This window comes from Platichthys flesus, chromosome 3 (assembly GCF_949316205.1).
Source record: "Platichthys flesus chromosome 3, fPlaFle2.1, whole genome shotgun sequence".
NCBI lineage: Eukaryota > Metazoa > Chordata > Actinopteri > Pleuronectiformes > Pleuronectidae > Platichthys > Platichthys flesus.
The window spans coordinates 22973751-22993552 of NC_084947.1; the positions used below are offsets into that span (position 1 = coordinate 22973751).

General features: G+C 43.3%; 1 protein-coding gene across 1 annotated transcript in view; it reads left to right on the forward strand.

The window, feature by feature from the left end:
* Positions 1 to 19802, forward strand: part of cux2b (cut-like homeobox 2b) — a 67257-nt gene that overhangs the window by 43467 nt on the left and 3988 nt on the right. The window contains exons 5-21 of the mRNA XM_062381146.1: positions 5455 to 5595; positions 6225 to 6384; positions 6931 to 7013; positions 7252 to 7318; positions 10407 to 10455; positions 11234 to 11329; positions 12509 to 12700; positions 12815 to 12873; positions 12971 to 13019; positions 13213 to 13309; positions 13557 to 14186; positions 15888 to 15989; positions 16179 to 17017; positions 18428 to 18593; positions 18769 to 19074; positions 19168 to 19356; positions 19473 to 19749. Coding sequence (XP_062237130.1) covers positions 5455 to 5595; positions 6225 to 6384; positions 6931 to 7013; positions 7252 to 7318; positions 10407 to 10455; positions 11234 to 11329; positions 12509 to 12700; positions 12815 to 12873; positions 12971 to 13019; positions 13213 to 13309; positions 13557 to 14186; positions 15888 to 15989; positions 16179 to 17017; positions 18428 to 18593; positions 18769 to 19074; positions 19168 to 19356; positions 19473 to 19749 — 3502 coding nt within the window. The remainder of the gene's footprint in view (positions 1 to 5454; positions 5596 to 6224; positions 6385 to 6930; positions 7014 to 7251; positions 7319 to 10406; positions 10456 to 11233; positions 11330 to 12508; positions 12701 to 12814; positions 12874 to 12970; positions 13020 to 13212; positions 13310 to 13556; positions 14187 to 15887; positions 15990 to 16178; positions 17018 to 18427; positions 18594 to 18768; positions 19075 to 19167; positions 19357 to 19472; positions 19750 to 19802) is intronic.

Genomic DNA, 19802 nt, shown 5'->3' on the forward strand with positions numbered 1-19802 from the left:
GTATTTCCCTAACAATGTTTATATCACCTCCGCACGGTTTTGATCAGTGCAGATAAACACGTCCTGATCACTGAACGCTGAAAAACAGTGGCAGCTTCTGCCCGAATTCATCGGTTTTCCCGGAGATGCACCTCACTTCCCCCCTTGTCTTTTTTCTTCCTCTCCTTCTTGCCGCCGTCTCCTTCTCGCTCTTCTCTGCTGGAGTGTGTGAGAGTGTGTGCGAGCGAGCAAGAGTGGCGTTTGAACGTCTGCGTTTGTTGCCACCTCTGTGAGAGCAGTGAGGCCCTGTCGCCAGGGGCGTAGCCCTGAGACTGATGCTCCAGGTGTTTGCTCTTCCTCGCCTCCTCTCAGTACACACACTCATCCCTCAGGATCCACCTCGCTCCCTCTCTCCTTTAGAACACAGTCCCTTTTATCTGAGCGCGGAGCTCACTGAGAGTTTGTGAAGATTCTGATCTGAATACACCTCTAAGTGCGTGTGTGAATGAGTGTGCGCGACAGGCCTAAGGCATGTCTGAGGTGTGAGTCTGTGTGTGTGTGTGTGTGTGCGTTAGCAGAAAATATTATGACAACAGTGCTTGCCTGTGGTGACCACTGGTACTGTAGAGCCGAGGACAATTACGAGCAGCTTTTTGTGACATTAAGTCACGTGTCTCCTTGTGTCATGAGATGGTTGTAAGTGCCACATATACTCACATCAGATGTTTCCCTCGGCTATAAGATTATCTGAACAGAACACTCTGACCTTAGTAATTCAGAGTCATTCAGATGCATAAAGAATAGCTGTCCTTCTTCAACCCTCCATATACATAAGCAAGCACCATCGAGAGAGAGGCCTGCAAGGCACAGCGGGCTGGCTTTATTGTAATTGTGCAGCTAAGTACCTTCAGTCAGGATGAGAGCAAAGGAGGAGTGTTGTGTGCATTTGTGGCAGTCTGTCGGAAAATAAGGGCGTATAAAATGTGATGGAAAATGAAAGCTCTCTGGGCGGGACGAGATTATGCACAAGTGATTAATAAGAGCAGTAATAAACAAAGGCCCAGGAGATGTTTGAGGTGCTTAATAATGCATTATGTTCATAAAAGAGCCGGGCCTCTCCAACTGATCCCTGTGGAGTAGGAGACCCCAGAGGGACCATGGGAGAGTGTGCTCTTAAAAGACAGAAGCTGTGTGCCTGTGTGGAGGAATGTGTGTGTGTGTGTGTGTGTGTGTGTGTGTGTGTGTACACGCGAGTGTTTGAACCATGGGATTTAAAACTAAAGACAATAGACTGGTGTTTTTCATGATGTTAATTGCTAGTGATTTGTCTTACATGTGTTATATGTACGAATGGCAGACGGGTTGTTTTATTTTTGTATAATTTCAGGTGTAGTTTTGTTTGAATGTCTTCGTCACAGAATCTCAGGTTAATTTTAAATACTATCTATCTGCGGCTCCACTCTTTGTTCCGAACTTTAAAACGACTCGGTATTGATGTCATTCCTCCTCCGTCCTTCAGTCTGTCACACAAAGACGCGGAACGGCAATGAAAAAGAACAGGTTAAGAAGTTTGTTTTGTTCGCACACAAAAGCTGCTGCTTCCCCCAATCATTTCTTTTTCTCGTCATTCCACCCATCTTTTTTATTTTAGTATCTTCTCACTCCATCTGCCACATCAAAGTAAAGTGAGACTTTAGTTCGCTACCTGAATATCAAATGCGCGTTGGTTTAAAACGCACCACAAACAGAAAAGTCATGTTTATGAATTTGTTGCAAGCAGTCTCTCTGTGTTTTTTTTTTCTTTTTCAAAACTAATCCTTGACTGGTGGAAGAAAAGAGGCAGCAATTTATCCTACAAACCTTATATCACTTACATTGTCTGTGAAGGTGAAAGTAAAGTGTTCTCTCAACCTAGTTTTGGTCCTTGACAACAATATTACAGCAGTGTTACTGTGTGTTGCAGCAGCGGAGGAGCATGTTTATGGACCTTGAAGTCCACTCAGAGGAAAAAAAACAAGACTGTTTTGAATGAAAAGAAAAAAACCTTGGAGCACAGCCTTGTAAATTAATTTGTTCGTGTTGTATGATGGGAACACAGCTGGCCTCATTAACATGCGCACAACAAATAATTATGGCTTTTTTTTCTCTCTTCAGCCAGCCAATGCTTGGCTAATGGGCTTGCTGGGTTAATTATGTCAGAGCGTAATTACACAGGGCCCAGGGAGACATAATGGTGCACCCTGCTGCGCCCACACCGCCTAATGATGGTGTATCGCTGACAGGGCCAAGACGGACCGCCCCGACACACCTGCTTGTCTTGGCGCGCGCTGCCCTGGTCCACCTTTACCCACCTAGACACACATCCTGAACCTGTGCACCGTCCTCCACTGTGCCACCCGTGGTCCCCCGAGCTGACCCAGGCTTCTGACAGGCTTTGGCTCAGGCTCACCCAGACAGAGTCGCTGCCTCGCACTCTCAGATGTGCAACATCACAGAAACAGCAACGCAGTGACCACAAGGAAGCAGCTACAGGGTGGCAGCCTCATTATCCCTTAGCCAAAGTGATGAAACTCAATATCAATGTAGCTGAGACTCTGTGAAAACAATTAAAAGCCGTGGTTAACTTTTATTAGCCATTTGCAAGGGAGAGATCATCACAAGCTGGATGTTATTTTTTTGCAGTTTTGCAGAGAGCGCTTTTCCAAACATCTCTTCCACATTAACTTCTTCCAGTTTCCATACATACAGTCTGGGATCTTGATCAGTCCATTGACTTATAGATCACAATAGATATTAAGTATATAAGACACATCATCTTATATCTTTTAATTATACTTTTTTTTTAAACAGCAGGAGGAAATTAAAGGATCGTGAATTTAAAATGTTAAAATTACAACAAACTAATGTCAGAATTGTTTTCATTTATATTTTTCAATAAGAATTCTGCACTTATAAAATATGATTATAAATACAGTATAATCTAGTCTCCTCCAATGATGAATAGCACTATAATTTCCAAGTCATTTGTGACCCTGGAACTTGGTGACATTGCTAAAAACACTTTCAATGTCACAATGGACCAAGCCACACAGACAGACACTCAACCCAGGTTGTAAAGATCCCCTGGTTAGTCAAACCTGGAAGAGAAACAAAGGTGAAGAATAAAAGTTGTCCCTATCCTGTGTCAGTCGTAAACATCCAGCACAGTTTTCAAAGTCCCTGCTTCTGTCCTGTTTTTCTGTGCAATGTGGAATTATAATAGAGACATTGCAGATATGATGATATGCTTTTTACACCTTCCCATACCTCAGTACTTTGGCAATATGGTCTTATGATGGCAGAAATTATGGTAATGGTCAAAATAAAAATATGACTCAGGTTTTAATAAAGCTGAATTATTCTTTAATGGCAAACAGCTTCTTATTGCGAGTGAACAGATACGTTTCATGTTTTCACATTGAGACCAGGGCCCGCGTTTCGGCCGATATGATGATGATGTATTAAATGTCCTGTGATTTATTAGCTTAAACGAGCTGCTGTTGCCCAATCAGTTATCATGACCTCAGAGCAGGCATCCAATCATCCGTAATTAAGATAAGGGATGAATTAAAAACTGAAGCGTTTATTTGCACCAGGAGTGATGTGACTCACTCGACGTACATAATGCCTCGTCAGCTGTGTTATACTTCTTGATTAACAGGAGTGTGAGCGGTCGGGTCGGAGTTGAATTCCTCGTCCATTCCCGGTTTTATCTGGCGGTTGCGGCATCAGGGCTGCACTAAAAGGATGAAGACTAGGTGCTCCTTATTAGCTTCATCAATTAGCTCTATATTCCAAAGTTATCCGTGGTCTTTGTGGACTCCCCATCAGTAACAGTAGATCCCGGGCCCTTGGAGAGTATCCCTGCTGCTCTACTTTGATGGGGGTTAAATTTGTGTACTGTCTTAAGTTATATCCCTTCACTTTAAATTTGACTTGACTTTCCTCCCCTGCCACTGATTGATAATCCTGGCTTGTCCATGTGTGAGAGATCCCTTACTATAATCTCTGTCCTTTGATCATTAAAAGTTGAAAGGATATATGGGAAAGAGGCTGATAAAGTGATTTCTGTGACAGTGGGTCGATGGAATAGCAGTGCTTTAAGTCATCCTGTTTGTCTTAGAAGAGCTGTGCTCTTAATAGTGATGTCCCTTGTGACTGATGCAATATCTCTGCAGTTGGTGTAACAATGAATGCCGACATTGCTCGACTGTAAACGGGCCTGGGAAAAATAGCCCAATCAATTAAATGGCCCAAAATGTTTTGTCTGATGAAAATGCAGATATGGCGAGCTGCAATGCACGGCCAGGATTTCAACAAATTGCACTTTGCAGAAGTTTTGGCTCTCTGATGAGCGTTTATTTTTGTGGCCTGTCGCCTCCAAGTTTGCATTCTCTCAGTGACATCTGGCAAAGTATAAACGTCTGTGGCTCCAACTTCTTATGAAAAGCCACTTCAGTCAGTGCCCATACTGAAGAAGGGATCCAATTGGGTTCCACACAGAAGTCTAAGATGAGTGGATGAAAGCTGTGGGAGAAAAGTTTGTGCAGCAAAGCAGCGATTTTCCTCCTCTTTAAGAGTTTTGAAGGGCTGCGTGTGTGTGTGTTACTGAGTGTGTGTGAGTGTGTGTGCGCGCGTGGCTCTACATCTTGCCTCCCCCCTTGTCAAGGAGCTCCCCTGAGCTTCCCTCTCTGTGCTTTGGCACTAGAAGTCACCTCCTTTGGTGTTCAGCAGGCAGGTACACAACAGGAGCAGCTCTCTCTCTCTGAGCTGTTGAACTTTTCGGGAGGGGAAGAAAGGGAAGGGGAAGATTAAAAACAGCCCTGTGATGTGGAGTGCCGAGCTGCCTCCTGAGAATTCCTGGCATAATAATTTAAATGATCAAATGATACAGAGGAGACTTGTTAGCTGAGAAACAGCCTCCTAGTTGGCCCCATGGGCCCAGTGCTGCCGCGCATGCATTGCAAAACAGCTCCTCTGTTGTGTTAAAGAATCCCGCTTTTTTTTTTTTGCTCCCTTTTCAGGAGCAGACTTTTTCTACACTTTGCCTAGGTGTATACTCGGGACTCAAGACTGTGTCACATACTCACGGAAGTCCTTTTGTCTTCGTTCTCATTCACCAGCATGTGAGCAGACTCATTAGATTAGATTTCTGAACATGTGAAGGGTCGGGACAGAACTTGTGTCATTCGGTCCAGCCTGTGAAATTTTCAAAGGAGTGTGGAAAGTCTAAGAGTCACTCTTTGGAAACAAGTCTCAGCGGAATAGTCTGCCTCTGTTGAAGCTGCGATGCAGAAAACTCTGTAAAGTGCTTTACAGGCAGCGCACACAGTAAAACAGCTATTTTGCTTTTTTTGAAAAGTAGGAGTGTCTGGATATCATGTGGATCTTAGTAGTTTTTTTTCCTCAGAGATTTGTTTTTGTCTGTTGTCACAGATCCAGCTCCTGTGCTGGAGGCCTCACACACCCTGGAGGAAAGGCTGCAGCATCTTCAGAGCGTGGCCCCGGACAGTGAGGCCCTGGTGCGAGAGATCAGCGGGCACTGGAAGAAACACTTGGAGTGCCTTGAAAAGACAGGTCAGGTCAAAACTGTACACAATGAAGAGCAATACTACTTGCACGCTTATGTTTTTCTAATGCAGACCTGAAGTTGCTGCTACTGTATGTGTTTCCATCCTGTACGGCTCTGGTTTAAGGGCCCAGGAAACTCCCAGGCCAATGGCATCTCTTATAAATCATCCCACGTGATGCCACCAAGCCAATCGAATCTGCACATTTTTAAAAGCATTCTGGAGCCGTTTGACAGATCGAAACTCATGTTTAAACTTATATTTATTTATTATTTTAAAGTTAATTTTAAGATGCACTAATTCAAAAAAGTGACATGTTATGCATTACATTTTTGACTCGACCCCACAATAGAGCATTTATTTTTCATTCAGGCACTTGGGTATAATCCCTCCAGTTCAATGTGAAAACTGACAATAAACATAAAATATTATCTCATCATACTTTCTTTGATTTGACAGTCAGGTGTTGACAACACAGACGATACATTTCAATATATATTGCACTGAATCTTACCGCTTTTCAGACATTATGTAGTTCCGGACCTTTGCTGGAGGACCTTTCTCCATCTATGAACTTTAATTTAAACACCTCTGCTCTAGTGGTTAAGCTCATACAAACCTTTTCCTGCCACGCAGAGCCCCCAGAGGATGATCCTGTAGTGTCAGGGGCAGCAGTGGCTGGAGAGGCCCCAGAATCCAGTTCTCCAGCCTCCCTTATGACCCCCAACAGCACACCAGCTCCTGGGGCCCCAGGATCCCCACAGCAGAACTACCGGGACCCAGCTGAGGACCGAGGGTGAGAACTATAGCGAATGTTAGGTTTATGTTCAGTAAAGACTAAAGAGATGAGTAATCCTCCAGAAACAGCTGCGCTACACAGTTTCTTATTTCTATTAGACATGTACGATTATCAAGGATTCAACCTTAATACCCTACATAATTTTTCCAATACATAGTTGTTTGTATACTTATGTTAATTTAAACAACAATATTGAAAAAAATGTATTTGAATATAAAACTGATCTTATTACATGGCACCTATTGCACTTCTGTCCATCTTGAGAGACGGATCCCTCATATGTGGTCAGTTTTTGGACTGCAGTGAGAACTTCACAAGAGCAAGTGGTTATTAGAGGTTGTGACCCACGAAAGGCCCCAACACACAATAAACATTGTGCTTATTATTGTTTGAACTTTGCCTCACATGTTATTTCTGGGTGGGAGGAGGTTTGGATTTACAGACGTTTTAATTTCTGTTTTGTCAAGACATGAATCTGCATATTGTCTTATTAAAGCTGTGGCCATGATGTAGTGTGGGGAACTGACTGGGTTTCTTTCTCAGGGAGGAGGAGGAGGAGAGGGCTGACGTTAGTTCGGCTGACAGACTGTCAGAGGCCGACGAGAACATCAAGGTTCTGCATTCATGTGAGTGGTTTAAACACCAGCACATACCGTCGCTGTTTCATTTAATTCCAACCTATTAAAGTGCCAGCATGTGTATAATTGCAGTGTGGTGCCCCCTGCTGAAAACCCTGCTGCTTTGTGTACATAAATATAAGAGCCCACACTAATTGGTTAAATTCAGAAATGCTTCTCAAAGGTCAAAGTTCATGTGTGTGTATTTCTTTTAAAGTTAATATTCCCCTTGTTTGTGTCTCACCAGCTTTGAACACGGCACATACAGAGCTGCTGGACCTGCGGTGTAAATACAATGAGGAGATGACAAAGAAGTAAGACTGTACTTCAGATTTTACACTTTGAATTTATTTTACCTTTACCTTTAAGAGTACTTTTTATTCAGTGGTGGTGCAAGTACCCAAACATTTTCCTAAAGTAAAAGTAGAAATAAATAGACAAATGTACCCAAGTATAAGTACCACATTGACTTTTCTACTTGAGTAAATGTAAGGATTTACAAGTGTGAAAATAACTTAAAGTACATTTAACAAGTTTATTAAATGTACTTGCAGAGTATAGCCTATTCACTAATGCAGGGTCTACCATATCAGTCTTGACGGTGATGTATCTGCTGCTGCAGGTGTTCCCTCTCCACTCTGACTTACTTACTTTTAAATATATAAAAAATCTATGTGACATTGTGAAAATGTTATGGAGTAGAAATTACAGATATTGGCTGATATGTGTATTGGAGTACCTGAAAATAAATATTCTCAAATTAATTAAAGATAAGAAGACATTTACTATCAGTAAAGAAGTAAATGTAACAACTGATTTTATAACACCCCTGTTAAGGTACTTTGTATACCCCATCTATGTTTTTAAACTTGTAAACCCCCCAGTTGCGTGTTGTTGAGCACTTGAAATGCACATTCTAGCTCTTCAGGTGCTGAAAACCGCTCATCATTATTTTTCCCACATAAACTCATGTCCAGTGTAGAGCGGAGGAATGCCATTGTAAAGGCAGCTAGTGAGAGTGACTCAGCCACTAATGCAGGTCGATGAGAGAGGTCTGTGTTTGCCTTCACCGGCAGCTGGGCCTTGACAGCCCTCAAGAAGAATTGCTCCATTTAAAGATTGCTTCAGAAAACACTCTACCTTGTCCTGGTCTTTGAGCGCAATGTATCCACCGCACGCCTGAAATGAATCTGAGCTTGTATGAAGGATGTCGATAGACATTCAAAGCAAACACTCCTTTGTTTGGGTTGTGCTCCGGAGCACAGGCAGCCGCCGCTAATGGATTTTCCTCCCAGGCCTAATCCATGGCACAATTGAACTGATGTTTCTGGACCCACTGCCATCCATTTTGTTGGGTTGGACAGCTTTTTAGTTCGGTCCCACCTCTTGCGTGTGGCACCAGCTTTGAAAGACCATCCCTGCTCTGTGGTGTGTCACATAGTGTGTGTGTTGGTGTGTGTGTGTGCATCCTGATCACATTCCTCTGGTCTGACAGTAGCACCTCTGAACCCAGAGCTCCAGCTGTCCCCGACCCTGAGCCTCTGAACACCGGGCTCAGCTCTATTACTCTCACTGACTGTTTCCTCGATGTTGATAAGAAAGACTATTTGTCTGCTTCGGCTTGAGCAGCTGAGCAGCTAATCAATACAAAACATTTTCCGTACTGCACAAGTTCATTAAACGTGGAGCTGACACCTGTTAGTGTTGGCTGTCAGCAGGGCGCCATATATCCTGGCCTTATTGATAGGACCGGGGCACGAGCGAGACCCTCTGAAACCAGGGCCTGACGCACGACACTGATGAGATGAGTCGCACTGATCCTACGTTTCACTGTAGAAATATTGGAGGGCTGTACTACTCTAGAGTACTTCACCATCCTGTTTTGAGTCGGAAGTGAGACAGTGGGAACGGTTAGGTGTACAAATGAGAGAGCCAGAATGTAGTCAATTGAATGTGAATGGTGGAAAAAAGAGTAATGTATTCTTTGAATTTTTTTTTCTTTTGGTGGAAAGGACTACTGTGTCCTGGAACTTGAAAAACCCCTATGTGCATATTTAAATCAATCCCAACATCCTCGTTAATTCCACCTTATCTACCTTTTGAAAATCAGGTCCCATGTGTGCAAGAGGAAACTGTTGAACTTCAAACAAACCTCATGAATAATCCCGCTGAGTTCCTGTTTAAATTAGACTACTCTGATTGTGAAATGTATGGAGGCAAGTTGGAGTTCAACCTCTGAAGAGTACTGAGGAGACAAATCAGTGTGTGTGAATGTTGTTCTCGGCCAATGAGTGGACGGATGAATTGAGCAGATGTGTAGCTACAAGTAAAGATGGAGAGATCATGTCTTTGGTTCAGGTATCTGGGATTTGTAATGAACTGCCTTTAGACACACTTCACATGTGGTGCGTGTTAAAGCCTGATTTCCATATTTGTTACTAGACTTGATATCAATTTGAGAATACAAATTCAATGCAAAATAATTATAACAGGATAATTTGATTGCATCTATTAAAAAAAAGAAAATAAATCGGTTTTATATTTTCTAAGGATGTGTGCTTACATGGAGAAATGTCAACTCTTGACCTCAATTTTTATTTTCGCTAATTTTGTGTTAATTTTCAGTTTTTGTTCAGAGCTACAGAGGTGTGTATTCATTTGTTGAGGTCGTTTTATTAACGTGTTACACTGAGAGACTTTTATAATATTCATCCTCCCATAACTGATATTAATGTGGTATAAACAGCTCAAAGTATGATGTTGATGTGTGAGAGTATGGATTTTCTGGCTGAGAGCCGTCTACCAGGACATGTGTGACACATAAGGCTGTAGCAGTTCTGAATTCAAGACCTGCTCCTGGTTGACCTCTCATTACCTTACCAATGTTCCATAAAAAAAAATTATATTCACAAACAATTTGGTAATGATAATGATAATGTTATTTTTTTATTTATAAATACATTTGATTTGATTTTCCTCAATAATTTGTCTCTTTTATCCAAATTACCTGTACTGACCAAACACTGTACAGTACAGTACAATATAAACATCCATTTGAATACAAATACATTATTTAAGTTGGTGTGTGCACAGATCACAAAGGCTATGTCAATATACTTGCATGTTTTGATGGCTGCTGTAGGGCTACAATGAGAGTTCCATTATCTAACAAACATGTACAACACAGGTGTTACATTATTATCACATTATTTGTGTTTCCTCTCACTGCTGCTAGTTGGTTTAAAATTGGCTAAATTATTATTATGACTCTTATTATTGTGTCTTGTTGAACCATTTTATAAAATTAACAAGATGAGTAGCAATAATTGAGCTTGTTGTTTTTTCTCCAGTGTGTTTGCTTCTTAGTAATCCTGTCTCTCTGTCTTGATGTCTGTGTTCCAGGGCAGGGGAGGTTGATGCCATCATGGCGAATCTTGAGAAAGCAAACCAGGTGAGTTCAGGCGTCTTCTGCTCCTCTCTGATTGAGATGCTCCTTCGTTGAGGTAATCACTCCTGTAATCAAGCCCTGGCTTTAATTAGACACTCTCCGTCCTGTCCCCCCCCCCCCCCCCTCCTCCCCCTTACACCTTCCCTCCCCTGAGTGTGTGTGATTAGCGAGTATAAACTTGATCCCCCGTCGGTGGGCACGCTATGGCAGCAGGCTCCACTCAGCAGAGAACAGGAGACTAGCGTGCGCGATTGATGCCGGAGCGCTGAACGCCAGGGTTCTTAGTTATCTCATTGCCTTGATTGCTTCCTATCCTGGTGATAGCTCTTCTGTTCTGCTCCTTTCTTCTCCCTCCCTCTCTCCCTCTCTCCCCCTCCCCCTCTCTCTCTCTCTCTCTCTCCCTCTCTCTCTCTCTCTCTCTCTCTCTCTCTCTCCCTCTCCCACACAGTCTCTTCCTCACTCTGCTGCTCTCTGCCAGCAGCTCCTAGATAAATGTTCTCAAAACGAATCATTAATTAGCGGGCCGGGTGTGACAGAGCAGGTAAACAGTTTGGGGAATAAAGTGGGCCGACTAAGCAGCACCCTCAGCAGAATGAACCGGTGGCTGCACTTGTCTGCTCGGGCCCCTGCTCTGTTGTTGCTCGGCTCTGAAACATTTCAGAGCAAGGGCGTCCGCTTTGATTTATGTACAGGATATGGTCTCACCTTGATCATCTCATTAGCCGAGTGATGTGACTGGTGTATGAGAACTGTAACACTGTGATTCCATGTCTGTGCACAGAGTGCAGTAAGGGCTCAGAGGGAAGTGGAGAGGCTAAAGGAGCAGTTAGCCAGTGCCACCAAGGGGAACTGCCATCCAGCAGAGGGCACTAGCAGGGTAAGGATAATGTGACACAATGTGGGAAACATTTACTTTTTAAGTAAGTGTGAGAATAAAGGTTTTTTTTTGTATAAGTTCCCCTCAGATTTTCCAGTATTACTACTTTGTACTTCAGCTCCATCACATTTCAGAGGTGAATACTGTATATTTTAGTCTTCCTTATTAGTTTTGCATCTTATTATAATGTATATATAAAACTAGAACAGGGCTTGGACAGTGCATATTTCCTCAAAGTGTAAGGAATGTCTCGCCATGTTAAATAATGGATTCTGCTCCAGAATGTAATTGGTTCTCTTTGAACCATGCACCAATATCTCCATAAACTTAATGGAAATCGGTTCAGTAGTTTTTGATTAATCCTACTGAAAAACATACATACTGACCAACAAATTTTAAAAGTTTAGTTACGTAAGAGTTTTTACTTGTAAGTAGATTTTTCTTTAAATCCTACCGTTATTTGGGTAAGGATCGCCATCCACTAATTATCTTTATTTTATTATTTGTATTATTTGCCATGCATCTTGTGAAGCACTTTTTAACCTTGTTTAGATAAGTGCTATACATATATAAAGATATTATTATTTTTATTTTTTTGCAATTTCTAGCCTGCTATGTCAACACTGTATTGTGATGTTGTGATGTTTCTTAGAGTGAAACTCAGAATTCAACATAATAAGATTGTTCAACTCTATGATTTTCTATCATCCAAGACAGGACTTGGACTCATCCAGTCTTTGTTTTTCTGTTTTTATCAAAGCAAAGATGAGCTAATACATAAAGATACTCATCAGCTTGATCACACAAGGAATTTAAAAGTTCCCATGACACTTTCACATTGTGACTACCTCATGTAAATGAAGACAGACAGACAATTGTTCTGAACAAGTCTGTGGATAGAGCTGTTAAATGGTTCTAAATTGGTTCAGAAATATTATCTGATTCCTCATTATCACATTAAATCGCATGAAGGAAGAACCAAGTGTTAATTGTTACCTCATCAACATCGCCTTTGCTAAAGTCGAATCCTCTCACTTTCCACCTGTCTGAATAACATGAGCACCGCAGAGGTTGTGATTCACTGCCTGTCCTAATTTTCTCTCCTCCTCACTCCCTTCATCATATTTCTTCCCTCTCACCCTCACACCTCCCGTCACATTTCCTCTCTCGCCCCGTCAGGAGAAGAACGAAAAGGGCGAGGTGTTGCCCTCGCAGCTGGAGGCATCTCTGCTGGCTAAAGACCGCGAAATCCTCTGTCTCCTTGAAAACATTCAGCGGCTGCAGTTCACGCTGCAGGAAGTTCAGGAGACATCAGCCAATCAGATCATGGAGCTGGAACGCCAGCTGGCCTATAAAACAGAAGCTATTGAGGTGAGCTTCTCGGACAAATGAGAAGTAACAGAACATGACAGACGCTTCCTCAGTGGTTCTGATAAAGCTTATTAATATAAATAAATAAATAATTTCTTTTTTTTTCCATTTCAGAGATTAGAAGCTAAACTGCAATCCCAGATTGACTATGAAGAGATTAAAACAGAACTCAGGTGATCATTTGGTGTAGACAAACCGTGTTACTCATTCATAATGTCAATTGAAATCGAGAAAACGTGAACTCTAATGGCATGTTGTGTCTGTCCATAGTATCCTGAAGGTAATGAAGATGGCTTCAGCAAACGGCGGCTCATCTCAGGTACACATCCTCCTACACCCAGCACTTTCAAACAGGCATCAGAATACTACATCCAGTATCTGAATATCTAAAGCTTCTGTAATTCATTCATTGAAAGTTAACAGCTTTTGTGTGAATGTGTGTTTGTGCATGTGTGTGTGAATTTGCGTGTGTGTGTGTTTGTGTTTCTTTGTTTGTTTGTTTGTGTGTATAGCAGTCCGCCAAGGCTGAGGCTCTTTTGCTGGATAAAGAGGCCTTTCTTCCATCTCACAAGTTTCTGGTGGACAAGGCTCGGATTTTGCACAGCAATGGTAAAATGAATGTCGCTCGTGTTGAATATCTATAACTAGTTTAAGTAGTTTATACCTCTTGGGGTTTCAAGAGGTAGAGAGTTTCAAGAGGTAGAGAGGTAGAGAGTTAGAACACTCCATAGTTCACTGAGTGCTTGACTCTCATTGGTCAGGTTCAATAGATTTCTGGAGTCAATTTTTTTCGGACTTAAACCTCTTTACATTAACTGAGCAGACTAGAGAATGACAGTGTGCTTTCTGTCCCCAGATGAGGACCAGTCCGACGATGCAGGACGGGAGATCGGGAGACCGCACGGCTCCCACTCGTCCTCCTCTCAGGTGGACGGCCGTGGCTCCCCCAGCCCCGGCACCCCCACCCTGGACAGCTCCTCTTCCAGCCACGATCTCCCCCGTCCCTTCTCTGTGTCGCCGTGCTCCGGGGACAGACAGTCAGGAGACCACATCCTCCACAGGCAGCTCCTTTCCCCACACTTTAAAAAAGAGGGCCTCATGGCTTTTCCCACGGCCCTCTACGCAGCGAAAGTCGCCCTCATGTCAGCGACGCAAGGGTCTGGAGCGGCAGGTAGTGTTGACGCCGGCCTGCCCAGCGACCATTCAGAAAGCGGCAGCTCGACGGCAGGAGATGAGGACCAACTGGACACAGCCGAGATTGCCTTCCAGGTGAAGGAGCAGCTGCTCAAGCATAACATTGGCCAGCGTGTTTTTGGCCACTATGTGCTGGGCCTCTCCCAGGGCTCGGTCAGTGAGATCCTTGCAAGACCCAAACCCTGGAGGAAGCTAACTGTGAAAGGCAAAGAACCTTTCATTAAGATGAAGCAGTTCCTGTCCGATGAACAGAACATCCTGGCACTTAGGACCATCCAGGTCCGACAGAGAGGTGAGTGGAGATGACAGGGTGGGAAATATTGTGAAAATGTAGTTTCTTTTATCACATGAGTCCAACGTTTCTCCACACAAAACACAGTGAGACTTTCTGTTGGTGTTTTTGTTATTTTAACTTTCGATCTTTAGGAAAAGATATCTGCATATGAATGCAGATAAATTAAAACTCCAATGCATTGTGGTCAATGTGTTATGCCTCTTTTGCTCTCCACACTATCTGTTTAACTGTGAGCAATCAAAGCTCCTTGGCCATGATTGGCCAAACTAGAAAGAGTAGGGCTCGGGTTAGGGCTTCAATCCCCAAAATCTATTCCCTCGCCTACAGTTGCTGCATATTCAGATTCAGAATCAATTTTTAGAGATTATGTAACAAGTAATGTGTCGTTATGTAGTTATTGCCACTTTCAACACTTGTATACAGCTTTACAGCATAATACAAATAGAAGAAGTAGCGTGGGTTATGACAGTTGCTCAAATTTTAAACAGGTCACCTTCCTCACCATATGACTTGAAATTGATAGTGGGGGTGAATTAACTGTCAGAAACGTCACACATATTGACCCACTGAATTCATCTCCAATGACTGTTAAAGAATAAAGCTGGCGACGTATTATATTATATTTTTATATTTAATGAAAAGATCAACACCAACCAATGAATTTATCAGCCTTTGTGGTCAAAGCCTGAACTATCTCACTCTATTATTACAGTCCGATCCATGAACTGAGAACTGGCTCGAATCATCACAGAAATCCATTAGAAAGAAACAAAGTTTTTTTCTGCTAAAACTGACAAAATATTGATCCATGCATTTAATGGATCCAAAATGATTATATATTTGTTGGTTTTATAAGCATGACAGTGCGTGTACCACTTTCCCTTATATCATTAATTCACCTTTCCCTTTAACAGTCATAGATAATATATCTACTTTGAAATATGTAGAGCTCAATAAAGACTTCCTGTCCATAATATATAATAGTTTTGATATAGCTGCCATTGTGTGAGGCAAGAGTTTTTTTGTTATTTACATAAAAAGTATCTGTAGTGTAGTTTAATTGTTAATTCACTGTTGTTTATTGTGTTGTGCACAAATGCCCCACTATGATAATTTAATATTTGTTAAACATGAAACAATACATTTGTTACCCATTTAAAAAAAAATCCACCTACAATAGGAATTAATGGACATAGTTTTGGTCTTTTCATGGTTCTTGTTGACAATATGAGACAGTTAAACTAATTTTAACCAGCAAGTAGTTCGGCATTAACAAGTTGTCATCACTATAATAAACTTTACCCCTCACCCTTGTGTTGTCTATCAAATAAAGGTTTAGATAACATGGTTAATCAGCCGTCACTGTATTTGCCCAGGCTTCCTAAAAAAGGTCTTTTGAAGATGCTCTTGGACCTGTGTACGTTTAAACCTTCTAATCTACTTGGACCTCATCCTTGACTTCTTCACGGCTTCCTCTGCCATGTTACTTTTAAACTTTGTTTTCTCCCTAGATTCACAGCTTTTGAAAGTTGAGCTTCCCGTATACTGCAACCTCAGACAGCACGCGCTCAAAGGCAGCCATTGATCTACCAGTCAAAAGCAAAGCCTTGGAACTGCTCTCTGATCAACCATCCCACTCACCCCCCTCCTCTCTCCTCTCGCTCTATCTCTATTTCTTTCTGTTACCCTCTGTGGCAGGGAGCATCACTCCGCGCATCCGAACTCCTGAAACTGGGTCAGACGACGCCATTAGGAATATCCTGGAGCAGGCCAAGAAGGAGATCCAGTCCCAGAGGGGAGGTGAGGATGGAGCTGCGAGTCATAAGTCAAGGCTTAAAGCCATATTGATTGATTTTTTTTTAATTGAGAATGATGTTGACTATTTTCATTAAACATTTGATCTATTACTCTATTTACTTTATAATGCATACAAAGTGGAAAGATATTTTAGTGCGCGTCAGTGTCAACATGTGGCTCTCTCTTGTTCAGGTGATGGCAAGTCATCTCTGAACAGCTCATCAGGCAGAAGCAGTAATGGAGCTGGCAGCGGCTCTGATGAAACCATAAAGAACATCTTAGAACAGGCCAGGAGGGAGATGGAGGCCCAGCAGCATGTGCTGATGGAGATGGAGGCCTGTGGGAGGGCCTCGACTGCCAGTTCAGGAGCACAGGTGGAACGTCTAGGGCCCCCAGAGCGCTCCAGGGGCCTGCCGTTACCCATCTCCATCAAACAGGAGGAAGGGGGCTGTGTTACCGTGTGCATGGCCAACCCCATCAGCAGCCCGCAAACCCCCCTCAGTGTGCTCTCCCCCGCCGCCTTTGTCCAGAACATCATCCGCAAAGTCAAGTCAGAGATCGGTGAAGTAGGCACCTACTTCGATCAGCACTGGTCACAAGAGCGGGGGTCGATGGGGCTAGTCGGAGGAGGTAGCTCTCTGCCCTTCAATTCCGTCTCTCCTTCCTTGTCTTCCTCCTCCTCTGGGCCCTCTGCGTTGCCTCGGCCATGGCCACGTCTTGAAAACGGCGAGTTTCTCCCCAACAGCGAGGAGGCCTCTGCTGCTGAGGACGAGCTGGGGCTCAGTCGGCCGGTAGAGGTGAAGGTGGAGTCGGATACATCGGTAAGCGGCGAATCCCCAGGACCTGGCCCTGGGCGCCTATCCTACTACCCAGCGTACATCCCTCGCGCCCTCAAGCCGACCGTGCCACCGCTGACTCCGGAGCAGTATGAGTTGTACATGTATCGAGAGGTGGACACCATTGAGCTGACCAGGCAGGTGAAGGAGAAGCTGGCGAAGAACGGCATCTGTCAGAGGATCTTTGGTGAAAAGGTCAGATGTCGCTCCTTCATATTAACACTTGCATACTGTCAAACACAAAACCTGCAAATGATAAGCCTATTTCCCCACAGTGAGAGATAAGAGCGAAGAGAACACTGACGAATTTTAAGTTAATAATTGTGATATGCAGTTAGGAACAAACTGAATACGGAAATATTTTAATGGGTGTTTGACTATATTATTCAGTTCTTTTGTCTCTTATAAGAAGCCACAGATGCAAAACATTTTTCAAACTTTCTTTTCAAGCATTATCCTAGATGTGGTTTCAGATTTTCAGACAACATGAAATACTATACTAAGGTAATCTAAGTAGGATTCTTTGCAGATTTACAGATTTATATCAATATATGCAATAAACAAACTCCTCCATATGAAAAATGTATTGGTTCTTTTTAACCTAATAACAGCAATAGCAGAAGCCAAGAGCTTCTTATAATTTGATAATAATTGTCACATCTCATGTGAAAATGACTGGACCAGTCACTTTTAGAGTTGGTTGGCACTAATCAGAGGCCATGTTTCCCAAACTTAGTTGTGTAATAATGGGCGGCTGTGACTGAGGGGTAGAGCGGTCATCCTCCAACCAGAAGGTCGGCAGTTCAATCCCCTGTCTTCCCCATCTGACTGCCGAAGTGTCAGGGGCAAGATGCTGAAAACACTTATAGATTCATACAGCTTTTAGCTTATAGTTATACTATAAACTGTGTCGTCTGAGAAGTCCCATGTTTCACCACCTCTAAACAGAACATAATTCTCAAAATGTTCAGGTGTTTTTCTGTAAGTATGAATGAGCAGCTATGCCAACCTTTTTCCCCCAGTTTCTGGCACATTTATATTGTGTTGAGCCATCAGCTGAGACGTCTGCAGCTCTTAGGATGTGTTGTAATCTTTCAAGACATCCTTGATGAGTTGTCTCTGCTCACATGGAGAAAGGGTGACAACAGGTTTTAGCACAGTGTTCTCCATGTAGATATCACCCACTGTTGTTTGGTGGTTTTGTAAAATCTGATTATTGTGGTAAGGTTGATTTTAAGTATCTGCCTTGTTCAAAAATGAAAAGGAATAGAAAATGTGTCTCTTGTTGATGGATGACCTCTAATATTTCTTAAGAAAATTACATCACAATCAATCATCAACACTGAATGTTGCAGCTAAAATTATCTGTGAATTCATTTTTTTCCCTCCTCCATTGAGTACAAGTTTGCATAAATATAAATGGTGTATTGCTTCCCTCTAGTGGTTGTCATCTGTAAGTGTATCAACGGAGCCATCCATTAAGAGTAAAATGATTTTCTTCTTTCAGGAAAATAAATCGGAGAGAGTAAATCGATAACTTGTCATCTGTATGTTTATTACTATATCAAAGTATTATAACTGTAATCCTGTCGTTGTATGGCGCAGGTGCTGGGGCTCTCTCAGGGCAGCGTCAGTGACATGCTGTCTCGGCCCAAACCATGGAGCAAGCTGACCCAAAAAGGCAGGGAGCCCTTCATCCGCATGCAGCTGTGGTTACTGGACCAGCTGGGCCAGAGCCTCAGCCAGCCCACAAACCAAGGCCACGCTCAGGGTAAGGCTGCAGTTTGTAACATATACACTCATCTTCACAGGAACAAATCCCACCTCAGATGTTGCTTGAACTTAAAAATAGAACAATTAACTTGTTTCAGTTTTGTAATATTCTGCAATGACTGTATCTAGGCTATAGGGGTTGTTGATTTTTCTGTAATGTCTCCTACCTTCAGATAAAAGCCCAGTAACGGCACAGTCCTCACCCTCCCCGCCCCCAAGCCCAGCGGAGAGCCACCCAAGTCCCCTGGTGGAGCCTGTCAGCCTCTCCCTGGAGAGCAGCAAAGAGAACCAGCAGCCTGAGGGCTTAGGCCTCGGGCTGCCCCCCCACCCAGAGGGAGGGAAATCCACCCCCAGCCTCATGGCCTTGCATCAGCCCTCTAACCCCCTTGGCATCCAGGAGCTGGTGGCCATGTCTTCCGAGCTGGACACCTATGCCATCACAAAAAAGGTCAAGGAGGTTCTAACAGACAACAACCTAGGTGTGTATGAGTTTACCCTTCGGGAATAAGCTGAGGCTCCTTTAGGGATGCAAACACAAGTCCTACATTCACTGTATTTTTCTTTCCTTACAGGTCAGCGTCTTTTCGGGGAAACCATCCTGGGTCTGACGCAAGGCTCGGTATCAGATCTGCTCTCCAGACCCAAACCGTGGCACAAACTCAGTCTGAAAGGCAGGGAGCCATTTGTCCGCATGCAGCTGTGGCTCAACGATCCTCACAATGTAGACAAGCTGAGGGCCATGAAGAAGATGGAGAAGAAAGGTGTGTACAGAAAACTAAACTAATAATAAAGACATAATTATTACATATTTCAGTTCAGGTTTGAGAAATTCTTGGTGTTTTGTTCTTTATGCCAGAAATCACTGTCTTCCCTCCAGCCTATCTGAAAAGGCGGTATGGGCTGCTGAGCACCGGCTCGGACAGCGACTCACCCAGTACTCGCTCCGAGTGTGTGAGTCCGGCCCTGGTCTCGCTGGACCTGTGCCCCTACAGCCAGGTGAAGAAGGTCCGGGTGGTACTGGGAGCTGAGGAGAAGGAAGCCTTGAGAAGGGCCTACCTGCTGGAGCCCTACCCCTCTCAGAACACCATCGAGATACTGGCCGCCCAGCTCAACCTCAAAACCAACACTGTCATCAACTGGTTCCACAACTACAGGCTAGTCCAATAAACTTGGCTAATGGCTACCTCGGCTGTTTTCATGACGACCA